Genomic DNA, 26,481 nt, shown 5'->3' with positions numbered 1-26,481 from the left:
GTGCTAATTTCACCCATTTTGTGCCACTTAGAAGACTTCTACTCACCTGTCAGCCAGTCGTGGTGGTATTTTTTTGGTATTAAGATTGGATGTGAGCATTAGTGGGCAGACACATCTTGAGGGCGCACTCATTTCAAACAGTGACAAGCCAAAGGAAACGGTCAGCAAACCTGTATTTGGAGAATGAGCATTTGACTGTATTTTATTTATTTTTAGCATCATTCACAACAGGTAGATTTAGTGATGAGATGTAATGATAATCAAGAGAGTTCATTGAGCAACCAGTGACAAACCTCAAGCTAAATTTAATCAGGTGTGTTTGGACATATGAAAGAATTTGCCACATGTGCTACATTTTCTAGACATCTTTCATCTAAATTATGATTTGGATCACGCTGCGTTATGTGGTGAAGTACAAGTTGCTAAATGGGGTAGCGATAAGCATTTGTGGTGAATGCACAAGAGCAAAGGTAACATGGTTTGAAGTCTGTGTACAAGAAGCCTGCACTGGTTCGGACCTGTCCTGGCCCGAGTGCGTGGCTCAAGTACATGGCAAGCTTTGATGACAGCCTGAAGACACTCGGCAGCTTCTCATGCAACAGCAGGTTTGTTCTCTGTCCCTGGAGCTAGGAGAGGGTCATCCTGCATGCCTCGCACATCCTCACCTTGTAGTAAGGGATGAAACTCCACTGGGAAGTGGCGAGACCAGGGAGGGCAGCAGGGGAAGTCGAGGGAGATCCCTCACCATGCTGCTCTTCAGCTTTGTGGCCTTCTCTGAGTGTAGGTGCTTGCCGTGCTTGGAGGATCAAAGTGGGTTCTCAACAGGTTTGGTTTTCTTGCTGAAGGTCCTAAGAAGCCTACCATTTGGGCAGTCTCTGGTTGTCCTGATGTTATACGGGAAGGAATAGAAGGGATTTCGGAAAGGTTTTGGCTGTGTGAATAAACATAGCTCTGGAACAATTTCCTTTTCTTTTTAACTTTGTTTTGCAACTTTCGAGTTCTTTATTTTGGGGAGGGCTTGTTAGTATCTCTTAGTTAAGGAAGGGAAATAAGCTGGCTGAAAAGACGAGACTCTGTGCTCGGGGAGACACAACACTCACAATCTCAGAACAGTAGCTCTTCTCGGCATGGGCTCACAAATTAATCTTTCCTTTGTGCTAGAGGTACTTCAAACACCCTCTGGCTGAAGTTTGCCAATTAAATTAAAAGCACAGCCGTATGGTGATGTATGCTTACACGGTGGTTGCATGCAGGGATTTCATCTTCACCTTACCTATGTTTATACAGCTACTATCCATTGTTATTTTAAAGCGCCTCCCGCAGCAGTTTTATTTGCATTAGTTTTATTTTTCACTACTAAACTAGTAACCATTTGAAACCGTTGGCCTTGTAAACAAGCGGTGCATAAGTTATTCATAACAACCTACCTTGAATTACAAATGCCTGTTTGTATTGCACAAGGGGCAGCGCTGGGGGTGGGATTGTGAAACGAGGGAATCCAGAAGCGCGACGCCGGTCCTGTTTGCCTGGTCCCTGCAGCCCACTCGGACAAAAATCTCACCGGGTTCCGTCTGGGGATGCTTCCTCGGGGAGAAAGAGGGTAAATGATTGCTGTCGGCTCATTGGTCTTAAAAATAAACTGGGAAGATGCATTGAACAAACGCTTGATCCCAACGCTAATTCTTCAAACTGTGTGGGTAGGTTCTGATGATGGGTGAAAACAATGGTCATCATCTTCGAAACTGGGTGTAGAAATGTATTTAAAAAAAAAATCATATTTCTAATGTAGGAATTATCTGTGATACGCAAATTTACTTCTTTTGATTTGATCCCTTAAGGAAAAATCTTTTATTTTTCTGAGTCTGACTTAGGCTAATCAAGGTAATTAACTTCTACTCGAGGTAACTTCTGTGAATGTACTTTGGGGACAGTTCACAACGCATTCTTCTTGTCTGCAGAACGTTTCCACGTTGCATTCTTTTTGGTGAAATATTGGAGGTTACTTGCAAGGTGCCGGGATCTTTCCAGAGATCCCTGAGCATGAATAAGCCACCGTGGAGCAAGGCGGGCAGAGCTTTGTAGTGCACTGCCGTGGGGCAAGGTTTGCCTTTCCTAAAGCACTGCTGTGCCACTGCTGGTCTGTGCTTTTGGTAATGGGAAGAGGGGACAAGTTACGACTGTAGATACCCAGTACTGAGGAAAGGTGAAATGAGAAGGGTCATTCTGACCAATATGTGATGGATATTTAGGAACTTTTGAGTTAGAGCTCTCCTGTAGGCATCACTGGATGCCCAAAATGATCTCTTTTCAGTTTGACCTAAGCAAAAATGTTGGTACTTAATGTGTGCCTTCGGTATTATTTTATCAATTGCTTGGAAAAAAAAAAAAACATATTTGAAAACTGATGATGACAATACTGCATCTGTTTGTTTTTGTTTTTTTTTTTTTTCCCCTTTACCTTTTAATTTTTCTTTTAAACCAAGTTACGCATGCAGAACCCATCAGCTCCTAGCAGGTCTGCTTGCAATTCTTACTTAGTTTAGGTTTCCTTGTCTGCAAGTCCACGGAGAGCGGTGAAGTCGCATGGCTCTTAGTGAGGGCGTAATTAGCCTGCAGGATTGCCCTGCTTTAAATGAAATGCTGATTTAGCACATCGAGCCCAGACTACCTGAGTTATGCAAGAGGGAAGGAATTTGCCTGATTGTAGTCCTGTCAACACGCAGAGATTGCAGCAGCGTAACAAAATAGACTGCTAAAATCTTGTTTAAATTGGTGCGTGCTCTTGTCTGGATCCTATTAAAAATATGTCAATACCAAGGGCCACAATAGCTCACTTTGTTACTGAGTGCCCGAGCAGACTCCGGTTGCATCAGACTATTGTTTTGTACTGCAATCCTTTTGTGCATCGTGCACGCTTGCTATGTTTCATTTCTAAAATATCCATCAAAAGGATAGGTGAAATTTCTGGTCCTGAGTGCAATTTTCCAGGGTGGAATTTCTAATAAACTTCTAATTGCTTTCAGTCAGGCCATGCCTTTTAGTTTAAAAGAAATCAGTTCCCATCCCCGAGAGCCTGGAGCTGACAAAACTTTTGCTTGGACCCCTCTCTGTTCAGCTTAGGAAATCCTGCCTGCCGTGTAGGGCCGGTGCTGCCGTCCCACGGCCCCGAGGTACGCCAGCGTGAGGTGGGCAGGAGGGAACGTAGAGCATGAGACAGCTCTGGCATGCCTGTGGTTGTGCATAATTATCCCGTCTAGAGGGCTGGAATTTACTCGAGAAATCCTTGCCTCTCCACGGATCTCTGCTTTATGAAGCTGTTCTTAAAACGGGTTGCCTGAGGTCCTTGCCTTGGAGGTGGCCTCTCTGCAGCCATCTGATCACTCGAGTCCCCCCGCAGCACAATGCAGCTTTAGGTTCAAAACGGTTTTGGTGTACTTAATTATGAAACAAAGGGATGCTTGGGAAGTGGATGCCCCGAGGGATCATGGCACTCCTCGGGCTGTGGGGAGCAGCAGGGCTCCCTGCATGGGCAGAGGCACAGGGGATGTTTGCAGATGCCAGACCGACAGCTTGGCTGCAGGAGGCTCCCCCCGGGCTTGCTGCCTGCCAGCCACAATGTAGTGCAAGGCAGTACGTGGGAGCTCCTGGCTCCTCAGGCAAGGTCCTGCCTTTGTTACACGGAGCATTAGGCAGAAGCAGGGGTTGGATGTTGCCTTAGCCATGTATTTTTGAACTCGCTGGGTTTCCAAGCAGGCTGCTTTCTTAGATTCAGTTCCTGCTTCCTTAGTCTTTAGTTATATTTTCAGAAAACAGATTGGGCTGTAGGAGTATGGTAATTTTTGAAGACGTTTCAACCCCCTGAAGAAGCTGGGCGCCTGTGTGCTTGGTTGACTCTCATTTTGGCAGCTCCTTGGTTCCAAAATGTCATCATCTCTGCCATGCTCGTTCCTTCCCAGCCATGGAAATTAACACAGAGGGCAAAGGGATAGCCAATAAGTGTGAAAAATAATGCCAATAACATAGCAGGTGCTTATGAACACACACAGTTCAGTCACAGAATTTATTTTCACAGAGGTGTTACAGAGATTGAATCGTGCAAGTACAAGGCAGGTAGCATCTTCGCTCCCAAATGACCTACAGCTGGAATTGGGCCCTCTTTTTGCCATACGTGTAGAAATGTCGTATCTCTCTTAAGTTTTGTGAGAAATCCTTAGGACAGATCATCTGGTATCTGCAGCGCGTTAGCGAAGTGGCTGGACCTTTGGAGCACCCAGTTCCCAGGGCAGGACTGAAAAATCCCAAGATTACCCTTTGAACCAAAGCTCTCCTTTCAAGGCATCAGACTGTTTATGTACAGGTCCATACAGTAGCTTATGAACAGGTCCATAAATACGCTCCTGAGGCAGCTGTTGCAGCTGGACCAGTGGTTTGAGCCACTTGCCCTCGCTGGATCTGCACAGGACTCTTTCCCCCGCTCTGTGCCTTGTTTTCCTGTTCCCCACTCGTTTTCCTGTTCCTCATGCAGGTAGGAGGATGCTGCGAGGCTCAGGGGGAGGCCGGCCGGCTGCAGCCTCGTGCCTGCAGCACAGCTCCAATTGCGTACCGTGGCTTTGGGTGCAGGGCTCCCGGCTCCCCGCTGGCAGATGTCGAACACCAAAATTACACACATGTTGTTGATCAGCATATTCCAAGCCCACTGTTGTCTGTTAGCTGATCAAAAGCAAGCGTTTTGCTAAACAAAGGAGGCATAAGAAAAACAGTGGTTTTCCATAATACAGAAGATGCCTCTGGTTTCTCTGGCTCTTTGCAATCCTTCTTCTGAGATTATGAAAATAGGTTTGGGTTTTTTTTCTTTCTTTTTTCTTTTCTTTTTTTTTTTTTTTTTTTGTGGGGGGGAAGTTCCTTTTGTATTTCCAGCCTGTAAAGTTCTGTTTCTTATTATCATTGTTTCTGCTTTCCAGAGTCCTAAGATAACAAGTAGGCTCATAAATTCCCTTTCTAATTTTAGTCACAGGAAATACTGCTCCATACATTCGAAGTGCTTTTCCAGGTAGGCTTGTTTATCAGAGCCCAGGCATTGGGGGCTCTGCCTGTTGCAGCAAAAGAAGCGCCCCATAGGTTTTTGGGGTGGGAGCTGCTGCAGCCTAACAGCTGGAGTAGAGATTAAATGTAAGGACAAAATATCAGGTCCGGTCCTCCTTCCTTCCTTTCTGATCTTGCCTAAGGATTGAGGGCGAGCAGCTCCCCTTTCGATGCCGTATCTCATGTTGTTTAAACACAGCCACTGGTGGCTCCTTCAGGAAATCAGATAAACTCCTTGGCACAGCTGGCGGGCTGGGTAGGTAATTGTTTCCACTATGTGAGCATCTCGTAAACTTGCTGGAAAAGCCACTCCTCTTGCAGTTAAAGATCAGGCTAATAACTCCCCATCCTGGGCACGATGCCGTGGAGGAAACTTGTAAGGTTCTGCCTTGGAAGCTCTGCGCCCTCCTTTGTTCAGCACGAGTGAGCAGATGTTTGATCGCCTGCCCGCGCCGCGCCACGCAGGAAGGTGCTGAGAGAGCTCGCCCTGCGGCCCCCGTGCACGGTCCCGAGAGCTTGGGGCTGTTTTGGGCACTCAAGCAGAAAGAGGTTTTTTGGTTTGGTTCGTTTTGCTAATTTTTCTTTTCCCAGTTGCTGGAGTGCTCAACGGCAATTGTCTCTCTGGGCGATCCAATTGCAACGTGGCAACATGCTTGAAATTCAAAATATACATAGAGGTCTTTACATGCCTAAATTTCTAAAAACAAAATCCTAAGCAACTTCAGCAAGTTGAGGTGGAAAATCATTACTAGTGCATAGCATTTCCACTCTGAAAGTTCAGTTGACTGAAAGATGTTCTGTGGGGATATCACAAGCCTTCTGATTATCCCGTTTGTATTTACCAGATGCTGCTGCCCAGCTAAGGATGTTCCTCGGAGCTTTTTCTCCCCTCGTTTCAGCGTGCACAAATGCTTTAATCATGAAATTATGAGAATCTTCAAGAAGAAAAACTCTCAGAAGTTAGTTCTTAAATGCAACAATCTGTTGGCAAATTAAGATTGCAAAATAGGAAAAAACTATTATTACAGAAGTAACAACCCTTATTTTCGTTTAAAGTTGCGCATTTCTTGGCAGTGCTTTCAGCTTGGTTACTGGGGCCCTCTTTGAAGATGCCTCGGTTGATTTGCGGTATGTTGGCTGTGCAGCTAGGCAAAGGACTTCCAATTTTGTGTTTGCCCGTTTCCAGATTGGATCTCTAGTGAAATGCACAACGAGCTCTGGTTCGTAAGGAGCCTCGAAATTCTATGGCAACATATTTTATTATATGAGGAAATCTAAAATCAGTCTCGGTTTCCTCTCCCTGGAATGGCCGGGGCTGAATACCAGTTTTCTCACTCCTGGATTTTTGGCAAAAGAAGAAGATAGGGTGTGGAGAAAACTTTGCATTGTGGTTTTTGAAAAGAGAAAGCAAGAGATGATTGATCGTGAAGAAGCATAACAGTGAAAGTGAGTGAATACCGAGCTACTTACAAAGGAAGGAGCTAAAGCCAGCCCTGAAATGCAAAGCTTTTTGATGAGCTGCCTGTACTGCTGCGAGATACTTGTACCAGAGTTCTATAAAATGAGATACGAAATTATTGAGAGGTAATAGCTAACACTGTTCATCACAGCAGACTAGGGCAGGTTATTAATAATTACTTTCTATCTGGAAAGGTGCTGCTATATGTCCTCACTGGCGTAGGTAGGGCAGTCACAGTGGTTCTTTCCTGTGGTAGGAACAGATTTCATGTGAATTCTGATTTTGGGTGGTAAGAGACTGCGAAAGCAGTGGGTTGTGAAAATAGAACTCATTATTTAATAATCGTAAATTCACAAAATAATTTATTTTGAAAGAAATATGATTAAATGATTAAAGTGTGTAGATTTATGGGAAATAACGGAAGGATGAATAATGAAAAAGAATCATTAATATAAAGCTGCTTGGTAAAAGGGGGCATAATTGGAGTAATTTGGATTTTATTACACCAATACCAGGAATGTTACTAATTTTACAGAAAAGAGGGCTACTGGGAAGTAGTTATTCCAGAAAGGAAGGTGCCCTGTTCACTAACTGCCATTTCCTAGCAGCACAGCTAAAAAGGTGAAGTGATTCAGGGGGAAGAACAGGGATGTGCACTGAGAACAGGGTTATATTTCCATTAAATGAATCAGTGAGGCAATGATTGAAATATCGTCATGATTTTTTCGTGTCTCTTCTTTAGTATCAGTACTGAGAAGGATTTCAGAAGCATTTGAAGTACATTAAATTAGAGAGGTGAGAGGTATGCTACAGCTTGCCAGAGAGAAAGTAATTTTCCTGTCTGCTATCAACAGAGAGCTGAGAAGCCTTGATTCCTTACAGGTGAAGCGTTAACACTTGATGCAGGAATCTTACTTTGCCAAGGAATTCGCTCACCAATTTTGGTACTAGCCCCCCTTTCTTGAGGCCTCTATAGGAGAAGACATCCCCTCTTCACAGAGGCATGGAGCAGTGCCCGTGCCACTGCACACATCAGGCCTGATGAAGGAATGAAGCAAAGTAATCAAAGTGACCGGGACGTCCTCTTACACCCCGTGCCATCAGGCCAGGTCCCATCAGCTCCTGGGCCCGTTGCCCGCAGCAGAGCCTAGGGCAGAGGTGTGGGGAGGCCGCGCGGCAGCGGCCTACCTCTGGGCTGCCTCTCCCTCTGCTGCCCCGGGGGCATTTTATTTCATGCTACCAAAAGCAGGTTAACAAGACGGGGATGTTTATGCACAGCCTTCCTCATAATTTTGTTTGTTTGTGAGCTTAGAGGTGTTTTGCTGTTGTTAGGCGTGGTGTTTTGGTACTGGGAGGGGGTTTCTGTCTTCATAGCTTCAGAGGAGGGCCGCCGATAAAAAGGAAAGCAAAGCTAGTAGAAGAAAGGAGCAAAGTGCAGCCATTTCTTAACACTTCCAAAATTCAGTGTTAGCAGCAGTCGTAAACCCACTGTAGCTCTGTGCAGATCTCACCTGTTAACTACTTTGTCAAAAATGCCCTTCCACAGACGCTGCCGTGGCAATGTTCAAAATGGTCGAACTCCAGCAGTAAATGGCTTGGCTCGGTGCGCAGGAGCTGTTACTCTTTATAGCTCTGTCAGATTCCCAGAAGCTGAAGATGAGTGAAGGAAACGGCTTGTGTTGTTCAGAGACGCACGATGTTGCTCATTTTCTCCTGGGCAGAAAATACTGAATAAATCAGATGGCGGACACTGTGCCCCTGGTCAGATGTAATACGTCCCCGTGAAGGAATGAGCCAGCTCCCTCCCGCTCTGTGCTTCCAGGAGCCATCTCTGGAAAAAGCAGAGACGTGCTGCAGGGTAGAGCCTGCCAGAGCACATACTCGCTATCAGGCAGCTTGAGATTGTGTTATTTTTCAGCATTTCTTTAGAATAAATCTGGGGGAAGGGAGTTATTATAAAAAGGAGACTGGCAGGAGGGGAAAGAAGGACAAGCTTTATCTTTATTACTGGCATTTCGTAGCACTTTCTTCATTGTAATGTCATGAGATGCATTGTGCAGCAGCACACCCCAAAACTTGCACCGTTTGCTGTATCTCACAGAAAACAGCAGCTCCTTCGTTGCTGGCTTATTTGTTTCGTACTGTTGAGTTACCTAATTGATGTAAACCTGCTGCACAGTGATGCGAATGTTCTTCCTGCTGCACCCTGTTTGTATGGAAGATGAGAGTGTGGCTGGGAGAGCTCGCTGGGTATGTAAAAGAAGGAAAATTACACCTCTTGTGTGATATGTTTTAGTTGCATCAATAGAGCTCTGTTGAATTAATAGCCCTTTTTTATACCAATACACTTCAGACTTACCAGGAGTTGCTTCAGGAAGTATCACAGAATAGCAAGCAATCCCAAACATGCAGTTTCCCTATCGTAAGAGCTTTTTAATGACCAAGTATTAGGTAGGTAATATTAGTAAAGTTCAATAAAGGTTTCTGAACCTCCTAATTCTCAAAACATAACCTTTTTCACTTATTTACTTTCCTGAAACACCAGTCCTTCAAGTAAGTAGCATTTGTTAGGGCTGCTCCGAGCACTCTGGGCTTCCACTGTCTGAATGCTGGGGACACTTCTCGAGTAGTGCTGGGTGTTTGGTGGGCACGGTGGGGCTGGGGAGCACGAGGAGGGGGAGAGGGAGGCTCTGTGGTCACCCGGTGCCCCCTCGGCCAGCTTGGAGCCTGGCACTGGCCACCCGTGGGGCAGAGCTGCTCCCCCAGAGCAGGTCTCCGTTGCAGCAGCCCCATGGCCTTGGTGCTTTTTCCTTGGTGCGGAGCTCAAACTGGAGATCATTTTACTTCTTTGCGATGCGTTGACAAAGTAATTCTGCAATGCAACACAGTAAAATGGGAGAAAAGCATTAAAGAATGCCTCCTTAAAAGTACAAAGAAACAAAGAAAATGCGTGTGCTTAAAAAAAAAGAAAAGAAAAGGGACTCATAGTGGCAAAATAATCCTGTTGCTTTAAAGGTAGCGTTTAAAAATAGAAGTAGAAAACTTAATGCTCTAGCTTTTACCCCAGTAAACATACAATTGTAAGCTGATTGCGGTGAATTCTTTACATGACAACCCCCATCAGCATAAGGTTTAGAGACAGCCCAACATCTGGAAGCCAGCAGCAGCCCGGGGTTTTACGAAGCGCTGCCGCCAAGTAGGATCCGAGGGCTGCTGTAACCAATGTAAAATGAAGGTCGGGTCCCATGCAGCACCTCGGGCACGGGGCCCACACGAATGCAGGTTTCTGCACAGGCTGGGCAAGTGCTGAGCAGTGTGAGATACTGGGGAAATAAACAAAGAAGCTGAAAAACTGCTATTAGTATGTCTAACTTATTTGTATTGGAAAGCTTACAGACAAAGTCCTGTCTGGATTACGTGTCACGGGCAGAAAAACGTTTATAGAATCTCTCCACAGAAAGTTGCAAGAGAATGACCTTTATCATAACGTCAGCTGTTACTTGAACAGAAACATGCTGTCTTCCAAGGGCTGGAGCTTGTGTCCAGCTTTTGTCCTATAGAAGGAGGCAACCAGACACAGTAGATCGTCTTGTGCATGAGTGGTTTTGGGCATCTAAAGCCAGGAGGTTTGCTGACCCAGATGCAGGACCCAGGAGCCAGCGCAGGAGCGTCTCCTCCACGGCCAGGCAGGGAGGGGCTGGCTTCAGAATCGCGTGGGGCAACAGCCTGGGACCCCAAAATAAGGAGCACTGCCTGGTTTGGGGATCTGGTGCCCCCCACGCTTTTTCAGTGTAGCAGTGCCTGTCCATGCCAGGTGGGAGATTTCCCACAGAGCAGCAATAAAACTGTCTCATTTCAATTCAGGAAGGAGCGTGGTGAGCAGCTCCTTCTCCATCTTTGTGCCTAGGAATAGCCCAGAATATTATAATGCAAACTATCAAGGAAGTGAAGTAGGGAATATTCTGAACCAAACTCAGATCCTCATTTTTTGAACAGATTTTTGGTACGGATCAGCTTGATACACCACGGTATTTACCAGCCTGGCCTTTAATACAGGATCTGGCTTCCAATTATGCTTCACTTCATGCAACAGTTGCAGAGAGTGCGTGTGGGCGTATGAGAGATTGAGTTTGTTCTTTAGAAATGTGAAGTCTGCACTGACTATGAAAACCCATCAGAATTTCTAGCACTTAAACGCCATTTCCTTTTGCAATGTGCTACCAGCATTAAGCGAGCTTCACAACAGCTCTGTGAGAAATGGAGAGTGCAAGTGGAGGAAGACATGCTGGTTTTCAGAGGTAGAATATCAATCCAGACATCATTGAGAAATGTAAATCTTTTCCAGAAGTGAAGAGTTAATGTCTGATCTCAAATTACAGCTTGGAAGTGAATGCCTAAAGTCTTAGCTCTTTTTTCAAAAGTACGTGAGTAAAAATGGAATAAAGTACATGTCAGGCATGGCTGCTGCTGTGGGTTCGAGTAGTCTCTTGAATCTGGGGCAGCAGGTGTCAGGCAATCCTGGTCGCCACCACTTCACCCAGAACGTCTTTATATTCCTGGTGGTTGTTCCCAGATGCTTCTCCTTTTGTGCTGTGCTCTTGAGCTTTGATAGCGCTTTGATAGCTACTGTGGTTCATATCCGAGAAGTCCAAAGGAGTGTTATTTTTGTCTTTCTGCAATTCTCAATGTTTATGTCTCTCCTCTAGGTTTGAAGACCTATCTGATCTCCGGTCAGAAGGTGAAGGAACCCCAGTGCAGCTGTTCACAAGCCCTGCTTCCTGGCTTGGAGTCTGGAGATGGAGCCAGGATACAGGCAACATCGTCGTCTGAGAACGCCAGCGACTTGACAAAGACTCTCAAACACGTGGAAAAACCTAAGGTAAAATGCCTAGTCCTATTGACAAGCAATCTCTAAAATAAGGTGAATGTTTTTTAAAGGTGGTTTCAGATAAATTATTTTCTTATTATTTGTATTTCGTGACCAAGAGGTCAACACTGCTTTTTCAATAGTCTTTATTTTATTGGGGAGAAAGAATCTATGCCTCCTGCAGCTACTATAACTTTTATGATTTTCTGTTCGCTGCAGCCTGCGTCTGTCTTTCCTCTATCTCTCATTCTGTGCACCTGTGAACCTTTTTTATATGAGCATATAACAGACATCTCCACGGAAAGACAGCAGGATTGTTTGAGTGGTAGGAGAAAGCGCTTCGGTAGGCTACAAGACTGTGTTTTATCTGCTTGCTCTAGAAACCTAGAGGGCAACGATTTGTATGGAGAAACAGCTTAGAGAAATGATGACATTTTGTTATGTTCACACCTCTCACGAGAACTCTTGACAAGGAAATCTGTGAAACAATGTGTATTACTTTGAAGCTTTGCTGTTACTCTCAATCTTCCAGCTCAGAACAGATTTCCCAAACAACAGATGTCTATTCTCTGTTTTCATTTGCGCTGTGAGTTCCTCATGGTGGGTTGCCTGAGTTGGCCACTAATGCCAGGCCCGTGGGTGGCTGTCTGCAGGTCGCTGTCCTTAGACTCAGTGAATTTGGTCCTGGGAAGAGCTCTTTATATTTAGGTGGTAGAGCAAGTGACTTTCATGGCATGCTGTCTGGATCAGCAGAGCATGGTTCAGGCACCTCTACCCTGCTTCTGTGCTTGGTTTTAGTTTTGCAGTAAAAATACGGGATCACAGTGTGATAAACTGGAAGGCTGGTCTGCAGATAAGGACCAAAGTTAAGTGATTTCCTTACAGAGCAAGCTGGGGCTGTATAACTACAGAAGGTAGCATAGCCATCGTTGTCCTTCCCAAAATATGCAGTGTGAGGTTTGGCTGGTCTCAAGTTGTTGGTGACACCTTTCTATTCCTACTGCTGTGTAAGTAAGAACTGGATGGCATATTTGGCATCCCTCGGGCACCAGCTTGCCAGCTCTCTCTCATCTTTCAATGAAGGGACTCACAAAAAATGTAGGAGAACACAGCGCAGGGCTGTCAGGGGATGCCTGTACAAATGAGTCTGTGCTGCCTGGTGCATGGCCACACAGAGATACTGCTGAGGCCATAAGGGGTAGGAGCTTATGTGTTTCAAGTAGTGAAGAGAGAAAACGAGGATGCCTTGTTAACCTGATGGGTTAGGTTGGACTAGATGGTCCCCAGAGGTCCCTTCCACCTCGGAACCTCGGCTGTTCTGTGATTCTGGGACAGCAAAGTAAGCTTTAACCACAGGGCAGCAAAACTACAGCAAGATGATCTTGGGGGTCTTTTCCAACCTGAATGATTCTGTGGTTCTAACACTGATCTGCTGTCATGTGGGTAGGCACTTACTTCTCTACGCGTTTTCTGAAACAAGAGCGTGACTTACTCAGCAGAAGTGTGCATCACTTCCTAAGCAGCTAGTGTGCCACGTTCGGATGTGCTGCTGGCCCACGCTCTGTTTGCTGCTCATCGCCTCCCTGCCTCTGGTCTGGGGCCATCCTGGCTGGGTGTTAATTGCTGTTTAAATGCTCACACTGTTCTTCACTGCACAGAAGTGCAAACATGACTATCCAGATAAGTGAAGAAGAGGCTCACACTGGCTGTCCAAGAAGGGAAGCTGCTTCAGAAGAGCGTCTAGGACAAGTGCCAGCTTAGTTTCAGCCTTCTCAGACACCCTATCTACAGTGGTGCTAAAGCTACTGCATCGAGTTTATGCTTATAGGTACCTGTTTCTATTCATCACCACGAGCACTGGAGGTCTCCTGAGGGATTTTGCAAATGGCCAGACAACACCTTGAAAATACTGTGCCTGATTGCCCAAAACAGATTGATGCTGCAGTGAATTTTGAACTGCCTCAAACTCCTCTTCCCCTGCAGTCTGATAAGTATCCATATAACGCATGCCCCAAAATATGGCAGAATGTGTACGCCACAGTGATAAAGCAGTCATGTGAAGGCTCAGCACTTATTTCAAAAAATGCTCCGCTGCCGTAGTTGCAGTATAGGAGTGCAAGATGCTCTTGCTTCTCGCAGCAGGGCTAGGTGCAGGTACTCCAAGCTCTGCAGCACGCTCTCAAGTGTGGATGTGCTCCAGCCTTCTGCCCTCTGGGTAGTCTGTTATGGCAGACTGCGGACCAAGAGGGTTGGGTCAAGCATTTAGGAAATCTGTAATTAGCCAGCCATGCTAGAACAGGTCTTACGATATTAAAATAATAATAATAATAAATTAGAATATATTTTTAAAATCCTCACAAAGAACAGATGTGCAATTTAATCACAGATCATGCACAGTTTCTGAAAAGGAGTGGGTTTCTTTTATATGGTGTTTTTCTTTTAAAGCCTGCAGCTTGCTGGTAGGGTCTGGAGTGATAATTTGCAGAAGAATCATGACTTACATGCCAACTGTTTTAAATACAAAGCTGTAAACAGTGTCAGTGTGGGAGGAGATGACTCCAACTCTGCAAAAGAGACTAAGTAGGAGGGGCAAAATTGTAGGCAAGCTGAAATATTTTTGTTCCAAAGGGAATAAGTGGCCATATTGCATGAAAAGGATGACTTTCACCTTTTGGGCTTGAACGGATGTTCTAGTGGACAAGGTCTGTTAAGGAAGGTCAGGGAGGAAAGTGCAACAGTAATTGATCCATGAAAGGGATTGTATTTCCTCCTCTCCTCCACTATGTCTGCATTTAATTTGATTGCAAATCTCATTGCAGCATGGATATCAATAAAAGGCATTTCAGGTCATGAAGTGGGTATGTAACCAAAACACCGAGGAAAGATGCTGAAAACATTAAGTAGCAGCTGATTTTTGTATGAAAACGCTGTAACTTGCTCAGCCGTTTTTGGTATTGGTTTATTTTATCTATCATGTATTTTGAAATCCCATACTTGACTGAGAATTATAGGCTTTTTGTAAAAAATGTCATTATCAACTCAGTATGAAAACAGAAAGTACTTCTGCTTGTTTTGGTGTTTGCTGAAAGTGCGTTAATGCATTATTCATCGTGGCTGGCCACAAACGCACGGAGCTTGTGTGAGTGTCTGCAGTAGAGAATTAAGTTCATGATATTGACTTGAACCCATGGGGTAGGTCAGATAACCTCCCATCTCTTTTCCAAAAGACAGGCTTCTTTTCTGAGATTTTTGTCTTCTGCTTTAACCCTAGGAGCTAAACATGCGATTTGGTCCTGCTGGTTTAGTAGCAAGATCAAATGGGGAGTATTTTTTTTATTTTTGATGTTTGAGGTATTTGATTTTTATTATCACCGTTAACTGACTTCTGCTATGCTCAAGTCTACTAGCTATCATTCTAGGAACATAGAAAGCTCATTAGCCCATGGTCATGTTCAATTTTAAAGTCATTTAATAATGCTTTCTGCACCATTTAGGAAACAGCTTCATTCTTTTTTCCAGTATGCTGTTACTTGGTCAGGCTGTAGCGCTTCAGAATTGGATGAAACTTGCTCACCTGTTGCCAGATAAAGGAACTTGTAGGTAATTTGAGTGCCTCAGCCCAGCCCATGCTCCTGAGGAGCCTTGGGTGTGATGGTCACGGTCTGCTGGCTGCTAAGAAGGCTCAGAGCCTTCATGACAGCCTTTGAGAGACATACATGGTTGAACGATGGGTGGAGCAGCAGTCCCAGGAAGAAGTGCCACACCATGACAACCTTCAAAATTAAGACTTCTGAATCTTTTTTGAAATTCAGGTGTGACAAGAGACAGGAAAAGGGGCACCGGGTGAAAATTCAATTCTGAAAAGAGAAACATGCTGGTCTTTGAAATAGGGAGCAAACCTGAAGGGAGAAGCTGTTGTGTTTTTGGACCAGCTGTTGCATTTTGGATGGAAGCTTGCACCAGTCCCTCCTGAGCTCAAAATAAATAGATAAAAGGGACATGGGGTGTTGACTTCGGGATGAAATGCCCAAGTGGCTTGTTGGAAATTTCAACAAGTTCTTTTGTGGATAACCCACCAACACATAGGGTAGCGTGCTGAATTTAGCATGCTGTTCCCAGTGACTGGTGTATCTGTACCCATTCATAGTCTTCTGGCAAGCCCGGTAACAACAAACTGAAGAGCATAGGAATTGTCAACAGGGATCAGATATAGGGTTCCTCTCGTGCAGTATCCTGTCCCTACATGGTGAGTACAAGAGAAAAGTTTGAAGGACTTTACAAAAGAAGATACAGGGTTAATTAGAGAAGATCCCATTTTAATTCAGTGGGACAGATTGTTTTAAAAGCTGAACTGTGACCTTTTACGTTGCTTCCAAAATGCGTAACCTATAACTATTAGGAGTGTTGATGGTTTTGCTTTCCTTGTTTCCTGTGATGTTTGCTCAGTGTTTGGCTTCAACAGTATAACACAGGCACAGCTCCAGTCCCCTGTCTTACAGAGCTGTATGAAAAAGTATTCTTCTTTGTTATTTTCAGATTTGTTACTTTCCATTTTTCTGTGCTGTTCGTAACAGACCATGGTGTTTTGTGCTTTTTGAATATGCTGCGTTCTGTGCTAAGTCCTCCCTCAGCTGGTCATAATGCCATTCAGATCCTTTTGCAGACCCTTTTCAAACAAGAAAATTGCACTTCTCTCGCTGAAGAATATTTCTGTCTTTTTAGGGTACTCCTTTACCAGAGAGTAGTGATTACAGAATATCTGTGATTTTACACCAGTAAATCTTTCCTGGATTAGATTTAGCTTTAGTAAGCAAAAAATCTATGATTTGTTTTTGAAATGGTGGATTCTGGTCCTTTCAAATTTTGCTCCGTTTCCCTTTCTGCTGCATTGTTTATCTTTTAACCATGCAGCAAGCATACAAGCAGGCCACATTATAAATTGCATACCATTACGAGGACACCAGAATGTTCCTGGCTAAATTTTTTTTGTCTCATTGCAGCCTTGCCCTTCATGTAGTACCACCCTTGCACCCCACTGCGATGTCAGCATAGATGAAGGAGCTATCCAAAATGGTTGTCAGGATGAGCATAAAAACAGTACAAAGGTAATTCGAGTATTTATCACTTCCCTTCTTTCCCCTTATTTCTCTGCTTCAGTTAGCTTTCTCAGCTTTGCACAGCTATTGCTTTATTCAAGCTCCTAAGCAGCAGAACCAATTTTGAGCAGTTGTATTCCAAACTTTAGTTGGCCCCCCCGCACACCCTAATTTTTCAAAACAATTAGTAATTTTATGGGCCAGTTTGAGAAGGACCTAAAAGTTGGGCTCTTTAAATTAATGCTGAGGCCAGCCAATGAAAGAGGCACAGACAACACTACCAGCATCTCCATCGCTTACACCAGTCGCCGTGTGTCACCTAGCCACAAGTCACACACCTGTGTCTTGCCATTGTCTTCTGTATCATAGCTCTAAAACACGGTCATTCCTGTTCATGCCCACAGCTGATATTCACAGCACCTGAGACCATTCACATCCTTTTTCAGACAAATAGAGCATCTTACATATTCAGCATGCTGCTGCCAGGGTTGTTTTCCTAGCTTGTTGCTTAGATATTCTTACCGAAGCCACCTACTCCCTCTACAGTACCAGACATGGCCTATTTGTTGTCTTGTTTGTGGCCTTTGTAGCCTCCCTGCTCCGCCTGTCATCTCTTCCCCCTTTCCAGAAAATTAAGCTCCCACCTAAATGCAGACTGGATGCCAGAGCTCATCAGCTCTCTGTTATATTTTCAGATAAGTTTTAATGCTTTTCCTGACTGGGGAGATCACTTTATAACTATTCTCAGAGATAGCTATCTGGTTGTTTTCCTCCTCATCTGTCTGTAGAACTCTTCTGGTGTACAGAGCTAACAAAAAAACTTGCCAGCATTTTTGTAAATGGTATGTAGCACAGTAGGCCGTGTTCTGTGCTGGGGTTCCTAGGAAACAGCCTAAGAAAAAAAAATACTAATCTCTTCAGCTCTCAGGAAGATAGAGCAGGGTGGCCAGCAGGTACTGGTCTCAGAACAGCATGAGATCTTCGAGACAGAAAACATTGTGGGAGATCTTCCCAGATGGTGAGCATGAGATGCTGCTTCCCAGGCTGCTTCTGCCCACGTGCCAGGGGTCTCCAGGAACAGACTGCAAACAGAGATTTTCCTCCCAGTAACAACCACCTGTTATCATATATTGTCTTCATCAGAATTATTCTTTAAAGTTTCTTCCTACTGCAGCTATCTTAGCCTCATGTATGTTAATCACGTGGGGGATGACCCTTGCTTGGAAGAGGCCTGTCCAGTGCTGAAAAAAATATCAGTAACGTCATTGGAAGAAATAAGCTGGTGGAAACCAGATCATATGTCCCTCATGTATTCACAAGTTGCTGCCCCAAAAACTGGACCAGCTAAGTGGCTATCCAGTGAGTCTGGGATGCCCATTTAAATGAAAGCTTAAACAGGTACATGTACAATGCTGCCATGGCATTTGATTTCCAGATCTTTGTAGTCTCAGCTTTCTTAGGAAGAGCCCTCAGCTCCCTCTGCTCACCTCTGTTCTCTCCCCACACTGTCACTGCACCTGGCCCTGCAGCATTCATATCCCCTCCTGTTCTCTCATCTCCCAAAACACTGTTAACCACCTCCTTTGACCCTTTGGAGCCCCCAAGTCTCTTCGTGAGGGGAGCGGTCCCATGGTGCATCATATCTCCGAGTGCTCGGGAGAACTGCACGGCCCATGGCTGCCAGAACCCACAGTAGCACTGGAGCTAACAGCATTTATTAAACAGGGATTTTCTCCTTACAAGCAAGCAGTTTCAAACTCTAATCCCCTCCTGTTAAGATTAACAGAGTGGAGACAGCACAGGAAAACCTTGAGCTGACCAAAGGGAAGAATTTTCTTAGGGATTTGAGCCTTTGCCAAAGAGCTGAAGAGAAAAGGCCAAGAGAAGTCCATGCTGACCTTCTCTGAAAGAGCAGAAATTTTCACTGCATTCTTTAGATGAACTCGAAGAACAGTCAGGGAAAGCAAACAGTACACATATCTTTTCTCTGAGCTGCCCAGACAAAAAAAGCTGTGTTTCCTCCTTTACTGCTTTTCAAGTAAAGCAGGGTGAGGAAAAGGAGAAAGATTCTTTACAGAGAAAAGGGTGATAACTGTGACCTTCATTTTTCTAGGCCTCAATTTTTTTTTTTTTTCTGCAAAGTGCTCTCAGCAAATACAATCTTTAGCACTAAAAAAACAAACAGCAGCAATGAAGAACCTTCACTTCAGGCACTTGTTTGACAGTTCTCCTTGCCTCGGGAGCAGCGGTCGCTCCGGCCGGCACTGCTGTGCCCTCTGCTCCTCCGGGCGGGCTGGGTGACCTGCTCTGGCGGCTGGAGGGCTTGTTTGGAAGCTGTTGAATGCTGTCCCGTAGAAAAGACACTGGAGACCTTTGGTGGTGACCAGGAGAGTGCCTTTCTGTCACACTCACAAGTGCCTGTCCAGTCCAAGAGATACGCGTTGCTGAAATCACCTTTCTCTTCTGTTGCTTACGTTCCTTAGCAAAACATTGGCAGCACACCAAGGTAACTACTAAATTTCCCTATTATACTTCATCAGCTGCTGTCGCTGTACCATGAACACCTGCAAGCTGCCAAAACAGCTTGTAAGTCTTGAGTCACAATAGGGACAAGGCTGGGAATCCTGTCCTCTCCGTGCTCCACTCCTCCTGCTGGGCAGCCAGTGCAGAGGAGTCCTGTGTCCTGCCAGGGCAGGGGGAAAGGGGAGAGCAGTCTGCCTCCTTCCTGCCTTTCCTCCTGTTTGCTATGGCTGTGGGGCAGAGCAGGTCTTCCTTTCACTATGGCAGTTTTGATGGGGATGGGGAGCCGAGCCCAAGTGCCTTCTGACTCTTCCCTGCTCAAGGTGATGTTCTGCTGCTGCTGCTGTCTCATGTCTTCGCTGGTAATTATTTGTGAAAGCAGTGATGCATGAAAGTTTTTAACATGCCCAGTGTTTGTGTTTTTATGTTTGTTCAACTAGAAAATGGATACCAGAAATGCTTATGTTAGAAAAATGCTTCTTTTTTGTTGTAACATCTTCCTGTTAAAAACTAGGAAATAATATATTAAGTGGCCTGTGCACCTTCAGTTATACCTGCCTGTGTTCACGTTCCTCATTTGTTTTACAGCCTAGAGACACAAGGAGATTCAATTAATTTTGCACAGGCAGCTAGAAATCTGGTATTTCTCAGCCTTAGCTAAGTTGATTTTACAATCTAAGGAACATATTTCAGTGCGTGATTGGGTGGTGTGATATTTATGGTCACTGCAGTGGCATCCAAGAATAGTCCTCTGGAGGAGCTAGTCACTGCTGTGCTGACTGCTCTACAGGCAGAAATGAAGAAACTTCTGTCATGAGTGGGTTTCAGGATGAAGATGAATGATAAATGATAAGACGAGGAGGGAGGAGATGAACATTCAAATATGCAAAGTTTTGATACATGTTTGTATTTGAAAATTGTAAAATGATCCTGACTAACTGCAGCTCACTTTCATTCTAGCTGTATTTAGCTGTCTAATTCCTTGGGCTTGCTTCAGTGCACATTGGTCTAGATCAAACAAAATGTAAAGGAAGAACTTCATGTTCCATGAAAATAGAATCATTTTTGGTTCAAACTTATTTTTATTCCGAAAGGAATGACAGCAGAATTGCTGATACTGTGCACTTCAACTGTACTGCAAGCTGGTGTCAAAATTTAAAAGTACATTATTAATGGTAAAAGAACTATATCTTAGTGAGGAAAATGTGGTTTCAGTTGCAGAATATTTTTGTAGGATAATGAGCTGTACAAAAGGTCTGTTCAGATACGGCTGTTCCGTCTTTCTGGGAAAGCAGTGAGGGTACAGTGGACAGTGGTAGGATCAGCAAGGCTGGCAGAGTTAATTGTCTCATGACCTGTGGAAAGATAGTACAGTTAAAGCAGGTATTTGAAAAGATTTTGAGAAGAATCTTGACCTGAAGATGAGTGAATGAAGTTTTGGTCTATCATTGGTCTTCACTGCATGTGTGAAAATGTAATTTGCTTTCTGATGCCTTGGAAACAGGGACATAAAAAGCAAAAAGACAACAACACCTAAAGAGGCGTGCGCTTCTAGCAGACATGAATGATTTCAAGGCAGGTGGAGGTAGGTCTTTGACATGATCACATAAAAGTTCAGCGTGCTGAGGGAAGAATTTTTGACTTTTGCTCCATTAAATCTCTCCTGTCTGCTTTCTCAGCCATTCATGTTCCCTGTGTATCTTTTGCTTTCTGTCATGCAGGCTCCAGGAGGCCATAGTCCAAAGACTCAGAATGGACTTTTGAGTCCTCCACAAGAAGAAAAGCTGAGCAACAGTCAAACCTCGCTTTACGAAATGTTGCAAGAGAAAGGAAGATGGGGGGGCGTGAGTCTGGATCAATCAGCCCTCCTTCCTTTGAGGTTCAAAAACATCAGAGAAAAGACAGATGCTCACTTTGTCGATGTGATTAAAGAAGACAGGTAAGGAAAATGGAGCTGCACAAAGAAAAGGTATATAAAGAAAGAAAAGGCATTAACAGAGGTCCCGTATCTGTAATCAGCATTTGTGTGCTTTTTGTTTCATGTCAATAATTACTGTAAACATACTATAACATGCTGTATGTTGTCTGATCTTAGTCTGTCTTCTGTTTAACCTATAGTAGGAACTTGAACTCAGAAACATTCTGCTCAGGAATATGTAAAGCCAGGTTTTTCATCATTTTTTTCTGTGGTTAACAGACATTCTTCATTCAAGCCTTTGAAAAGGAAAAATATTCTTTCAGTGACTTGTTACAGAGTTGAACTCTTTCATCTTTACATTCAAAACTCCTCATAATACACATATTATGTACCTTCATCTGCAACTGAAACTGTAATATATAATCTGAACCACAAAACTCAAATTTTTGTATTGCAAGAGAACAACATCTGATAATATTGCATGACTAATACCTAGAAATCACATTTGGCTTGGAAACAGAATTAATAGGAGTGAATTCTCATTCTACCTACAGCGTTTTGTAAAGTTAGTCTCTCTCCGCATTTCATACAAAAAGACTTGTTTTGGGCAGAGGCAAATATGTTCTTCAGAATTCAACACTGTTTGATTTTGTAAACACACAGCCGTATCTCCCTTATTATGGCAGTGATTTGACTGGATCAGCTAAACAGACAACTTAGTTTTGTTATTATTTATGGCTATTCTTATTTTTGCTTCACTGCTTCCACTGAGATTAGGGACATTTTATCTAAATATCCTTGAAACTGTATGCTCGTATATACTCCAGGCTGTTTGGAACAGGGACAGCGTTGTCTTAACTGGAAACATGACCAAAGCAGGGAGAAGTGAAAGAGGGACAAAAGTCCTTCTCCAGCCTCTTCTTCTCTTGTTCTTTTTCATTTTGTTTTTGTTTGTTGGTTGGTATTTTTTGTTGTTACTGTGTTTTATTTTTTTTTTTTCAGATTGCCTTTCTCCTGGGGCCAACCTCTGTAAAAATCTAGGTTCCTTTTTGTGTGTGTGTTCTGTCATTAGTGGCTGAGAACAGGTGCTAAGCTGATACTTCAAAATATTAGAAGACAGAATGATTGTGAAAGTCCAAATGTTTGCAGAAATCAGGAAAAACAAATTGGATTTTTGTTTAAAATGTAACCAGCATCCTGCAAATTTTAAGTTACAGAAGCAGCTTAATTTATGCCAGTGGACTGCTAGATACCCACCTCCAGCTCTTGTATTCATGGAACTTTCCTCCTCCACATACAAAATGGATACTTCTTCAGAAAAAGTAAAAAGTGGGACCATGATGTGACATCAGTCAAAACCTAGCTTTTTTTTTTTTTTCTCAATTAAATATCATCATTACCATATTAAGTGGGCCATTTCTTGTTGCCAGGGAAACTTCTCTGCTGAGTTTGGTTCATGTAAACATAACTTTCCAAAAATAATCTCCTGATTAATTAGGTCTATTCAAAATGGTTTAAGCCTACCATTTTATATCAATCCTTTTTAACATTTCTTAGTGTTAAGTTATAGGTAATGAGTCATTTAAGAAACATGTTTGATCCCCTACTGTAAAACGTAATACATTGTTGGTCTCAAATTTAGTATCGATGAGGACGGTTGAATGGAAAATCTGAGTTTTCTCAGCGAGTGGGGTGAAATCCAAACTTCCACTTGGTCATCTTACATGAAGATTCACATCATTCACAGTAATAATTACTGGAATGTTGCTGCTTTGCTTTCATGTTACTGCGAACCCAACAGCAGCGAGTGAGAGCTTCTCTTCATATTGGGTAGCGACTTGCACCATGTTGCATGATGCAGGTGTTCTGATCTGCAATGTAAATTAGGCATCACATTCACAGATGTCTAACCTAGATATGGTGATTAGGTGTTTAAATTAATCATGCAAGCTTCCTGTACAGCTGGGAAGAGTTAAACATATCCTAGGGACGATTCAGGAGCCTGCACACTGCACAGCTGCCTAGGGCTGGGTGTGAGAAAGTGTTGGACGCTGGTGGTGTTTGTCATGCCCCAGCCTCTTCTGGAGTTCAGGTGTGTGTCTGAGAGTTTCACAACCGGCTGCTGGGCTCTTTGTGTGCCCAGATTTTGCCTTGGAGTTGTTATCTCAGCACAGTTCCAGTCATTTTTAAAAACAATAGCAATAAGGCCAGTGTTAGTGTAGCATTTTTCTATTATTGCGTTACACAGGAATCCTTTCCATGTAAGTTACTGGCTTGCCTTTTCTTAGAAATTGATTATAAGTATTTCACACAGTGCATAGTTTGAGCTTTAACTCTGGCTTTACTACAACCACTATAAAAATACCATGCTTTGTTCATTGCAATCTGCATGCTACCATGTATTTTAGAAGAAAACTGTAGTATAAGAGGTAGTAAGAGTAGTAAGTGGGTCTTGTTGTTCCTTGAGAGCATCCTGTAATGTTTTTTAATATATTGGCCAAAACCAGAGTGTTGAAAGGATGTAAAGTATCTGCCATATTCTTGGTTGAAGTCTTTTGTCTTCTAGAGCCTCAGTCTAGCAGTGTGTATGTTTGGTTGGTCTTGCATCTTGAGAAAAAATGTTTCCCACATGCTATCTTGTATTGGGAAGTTTGGGCGTTTAAAAAATCTCTGCCAGTGGTACAAAAAAAATAAAATGCAGGTACAGACTAGCTTTCTTGGGTCTTTCAGCTTCTTCAGTTACTTGGAATTTGGTCTTGTGCATCTCGTGGCCTTTGTTTAGAGTTAGCAACTGCAAAATAGTCCACTCAAATTTTTGCTCAGGTGCTATGTTTTTTGATGTAGCGCTTGGAAAGAAGCAGTCCCATGTCAGATTCTACGGCAGTTTTTAAAACAGTGCATTATATATAACGAGTGGAATCAGTTGCCTGAAAATGAATAGAGATTCATAAGGAGAGCGTGTGTTCTGAAGTCTCAGATTAGGATAACAGAAGAGAGAGTGACAGACTATCCCAGGAATAAATTTGGGTAAGCAAGCCTGACCATCAGGCACAAAGCAATCTGTGCTGACTAAGTTGAGTCCTTCCAGCGCTTTGACACCTACTAGAGAAAGAAGAGGTTTGCAGATCAAGTGTCATAGATATCACCAGAGAATTTCTTTCACAGGCTTCTTACAACTAATGTAGAACTCAAAAAAATGCTCTTTTTTTTTGCTCTGGAAGGTAGGAAATAGAAACAACTTTTTAATGTTTAAGGCCCTTTTGTATTTGTGCTGCACCTGGCACTGAAAGATAAGGTGAACGAATAAATGAACACCCCGTGGTAGATGCTGCCTACTGGTTCATTAGTTCTAGTAAGCTCATTTCATTAGTTGTTAGTGCCTTTGTTGATGATTCTGGAGATTTCAATTTTTCCATTGCAGAAGTAAATTCAAGCCATCCATCATCTTGGGTTACATTTTTCTGCAGCCTGGATCGTTAAGCAAATGTTCCCAGCTGAGTTACTGAGATATTTTAGTGTCTTTGAAATAACAAGACGGTGCTGTTTTCTAAAATGGACAAATTTGTCACCTTTATCATCCTTGGCTTGCTTTGTCCAATGGAATTCCATCCAAGACATAAATATCCCACGGCCACGCGTCTCCTAAGGTTGTGCACCTGTAGCAGCAATTAACCTTTACTATCAGCTAGCTTATATTACACTTACCTGTAGCCATCTGCAGTTATAGCTGTTAAGTTTCTGGAAGAGCTTGTTAGTGTCTTCCTGAAAATATAAAAGTTTGCTCTGTCATGGTTTTGTAAAATATTTCCTTTGACTGAGCGAGGATAAGGGGGTACCACGGTGGCTGAGAGCAAAGAACTACAGGAACTGCAAATGCAAGTGCCTCCATCCCTGGAAGCAGAAACCACAGAATGGTGGGGCTCTGAAAGCACTACAGCTGAATAAACTGATGCTGAACTGTCTTTTCTCTTTAGCCTCATGAAAGACTACTTCTTTAAACCTCCTATTAACAAGCTGAGCCTGAACTTCTTGGATCAGGATCTGGAGATGGCCTACAGGACAAGCTATCAGGAAGAGGTGAGTTTCTCCTGGCATTGGTTTTCTTCTGTAATCCATTCAAGTAATGTCTGTAATTGTTTTTAACACATTTCATCGCAGTTGATGACAAGGGTTATGAAATGTCAAATGGGATTTACTACTCAGTATTGCTGCCTCTGAAAACAGTCTCAGTTTACCTGTCTTGTGCCATGTCCTGAGTCTAGTCCAAGATTTGGGTTGGAAATACATTTTCACAACCCACCAGGATACACTAATCACTTCCCTTGCCTCTTCTCCATTTTCAAGTTAATGTTTCAAGGCTTTAGGCAGCTCAGAGAACTGTAAATGACTACTTGCCTACTTATTAAATGTCCTGACTTTGAGAATGGTATTTTTGAATTTGATTCTTGTTCATGCCACAGCCTCCTGGTTATCTCAGTGATACCCAAATCTGATCTGAACTCGGTATTATAAGTTCTGTAAATGCGTTGCATTCAAAAACAGGCAGTTCAAAACACTGTGTAACTGTAAGGAACAGGGTGTAAATTGTGAGGAACTTGGTGCATTCTTCAGGATTTTGCAGTGAGTATAAAAAGTCCTTTACCCCCTTGGGAGCTAGTAGTTCTGCAGACTTTACCCGTCAGTAGATATTTTTGCTGGGTTGATATGAACTAGCAAGATGTTGTAAGTTTGCATGTAGCAGCGATAGACATCAGTACTAACTGAGGTTGCATTTCCACGAGTGGCTGAAAAGGTACTGCCAAAAGAGGGCAATTGCTCTCCCACCTTGTTCCTACTGCTCCATGTTCCTGATAATGGCTCTGGTGCTTACCATACTTCCCTGCTGTGATCCAGTTCATTTTACTAACCTAGCATAAAATATTCATGTTTTGTTTTGCTGTTTGGGGCTTTTTTTTTTCCTTTTTTTTTTTTTTTCTCCGTTTTTTTCCCCTCTATTTTCTATCTTGGGATTGAACCAGCAGCTTGCTGAGTGCCAGAGGCAGCACACGAGGTGAGGGTCTGGGAGCAGGAAGGGTTGTGCCCTGTCCTTGAGCAGTGCTGAGCTGTGAGGCTGGGTCGCACATCTGGCAGGGTTCCCACCATGATAAACGAAGGTGTTGATTCTCTCTTCTCCCAGTTTACCCTGTATCTGAGGACAGGTAGGATTTCTGCTTCACTGCTTGTTGCTCTCTACTTGTAGGCTGCTTTCCGTGCTGGGCAGTGCTTCCACGCTGTCCTTAGCAGCAGCCCGTTTGCTTGGTTTCTACCTTTTACAAATGAGGTCTAACTTTTTCTTTTTCCCTTTTTTTTTTTTTTTTTTAACATAAGGGAAGCATAGTAGTGATGCAGTTCAATTCATTCACCTTGTTCAGGAACTCTATGCTCACCCTGCAGCACTTTCATTGGTATCTCTCTGAATAAAGCTCATCCAGCAGCAATAGAGAGAAGCTTCCTGTGGGTGACATTCACATTGATGAAGTTATATCTACAGCAGTGTATT

At 43.5% G+C, this 26,481-nt stretch overlaps 1 protein-coding gene across 1 annotated transcript in view; it reads left to right on the top strand.

The window, feature by feature from the left end:
• ADCY9 (adenylate cyclase 9) overlaps nucleotides 1-26,481 on the top strand; it is an 81,395-nt gene that overhangs the window by 30,765 nt on the left and 24,149 nt on the right. The window contains exons 2-5 of the mRNA XM_032197488.1: nucleotides 11,248-11,420; nucleotides 16,409-16,513; nucleotides 20,746-20,963; nucleotides 24,917-25,019. Of these exons, the coding sequence (XP_032053379.1) occupies nucleotides 11,248-11,420; nucleotides 16,409-16,513; nucleotides 20,746-20,963; nucleotides 24,917-25,019 (599 nt within the window). The remainder of the gene's footprint in view (nucleotides 1-11,247; nucleotides 11,421-16,408; nucleotides 16,514-20,745; nucleotides 20,964-24,916; nucleotides 25,020-26,481) is intronic.

Source organism: Aythya fuligula, chromosome 15, assembly GCF_009819795.1.
Source record: "Aythya fuligula isolate bAytFul2 chromosome 15, bAytFul2.pri, whole genome shotgun sequence".
Lineage (NCBI taxonomy): Eukaryota > Metazoa > Chordata > Aves > Anseriformes > Anatidae > Aythya > Aythya fuligula.
This window is presented reverse-complemented; position numbering and strand designations above follow the sequence as displayed.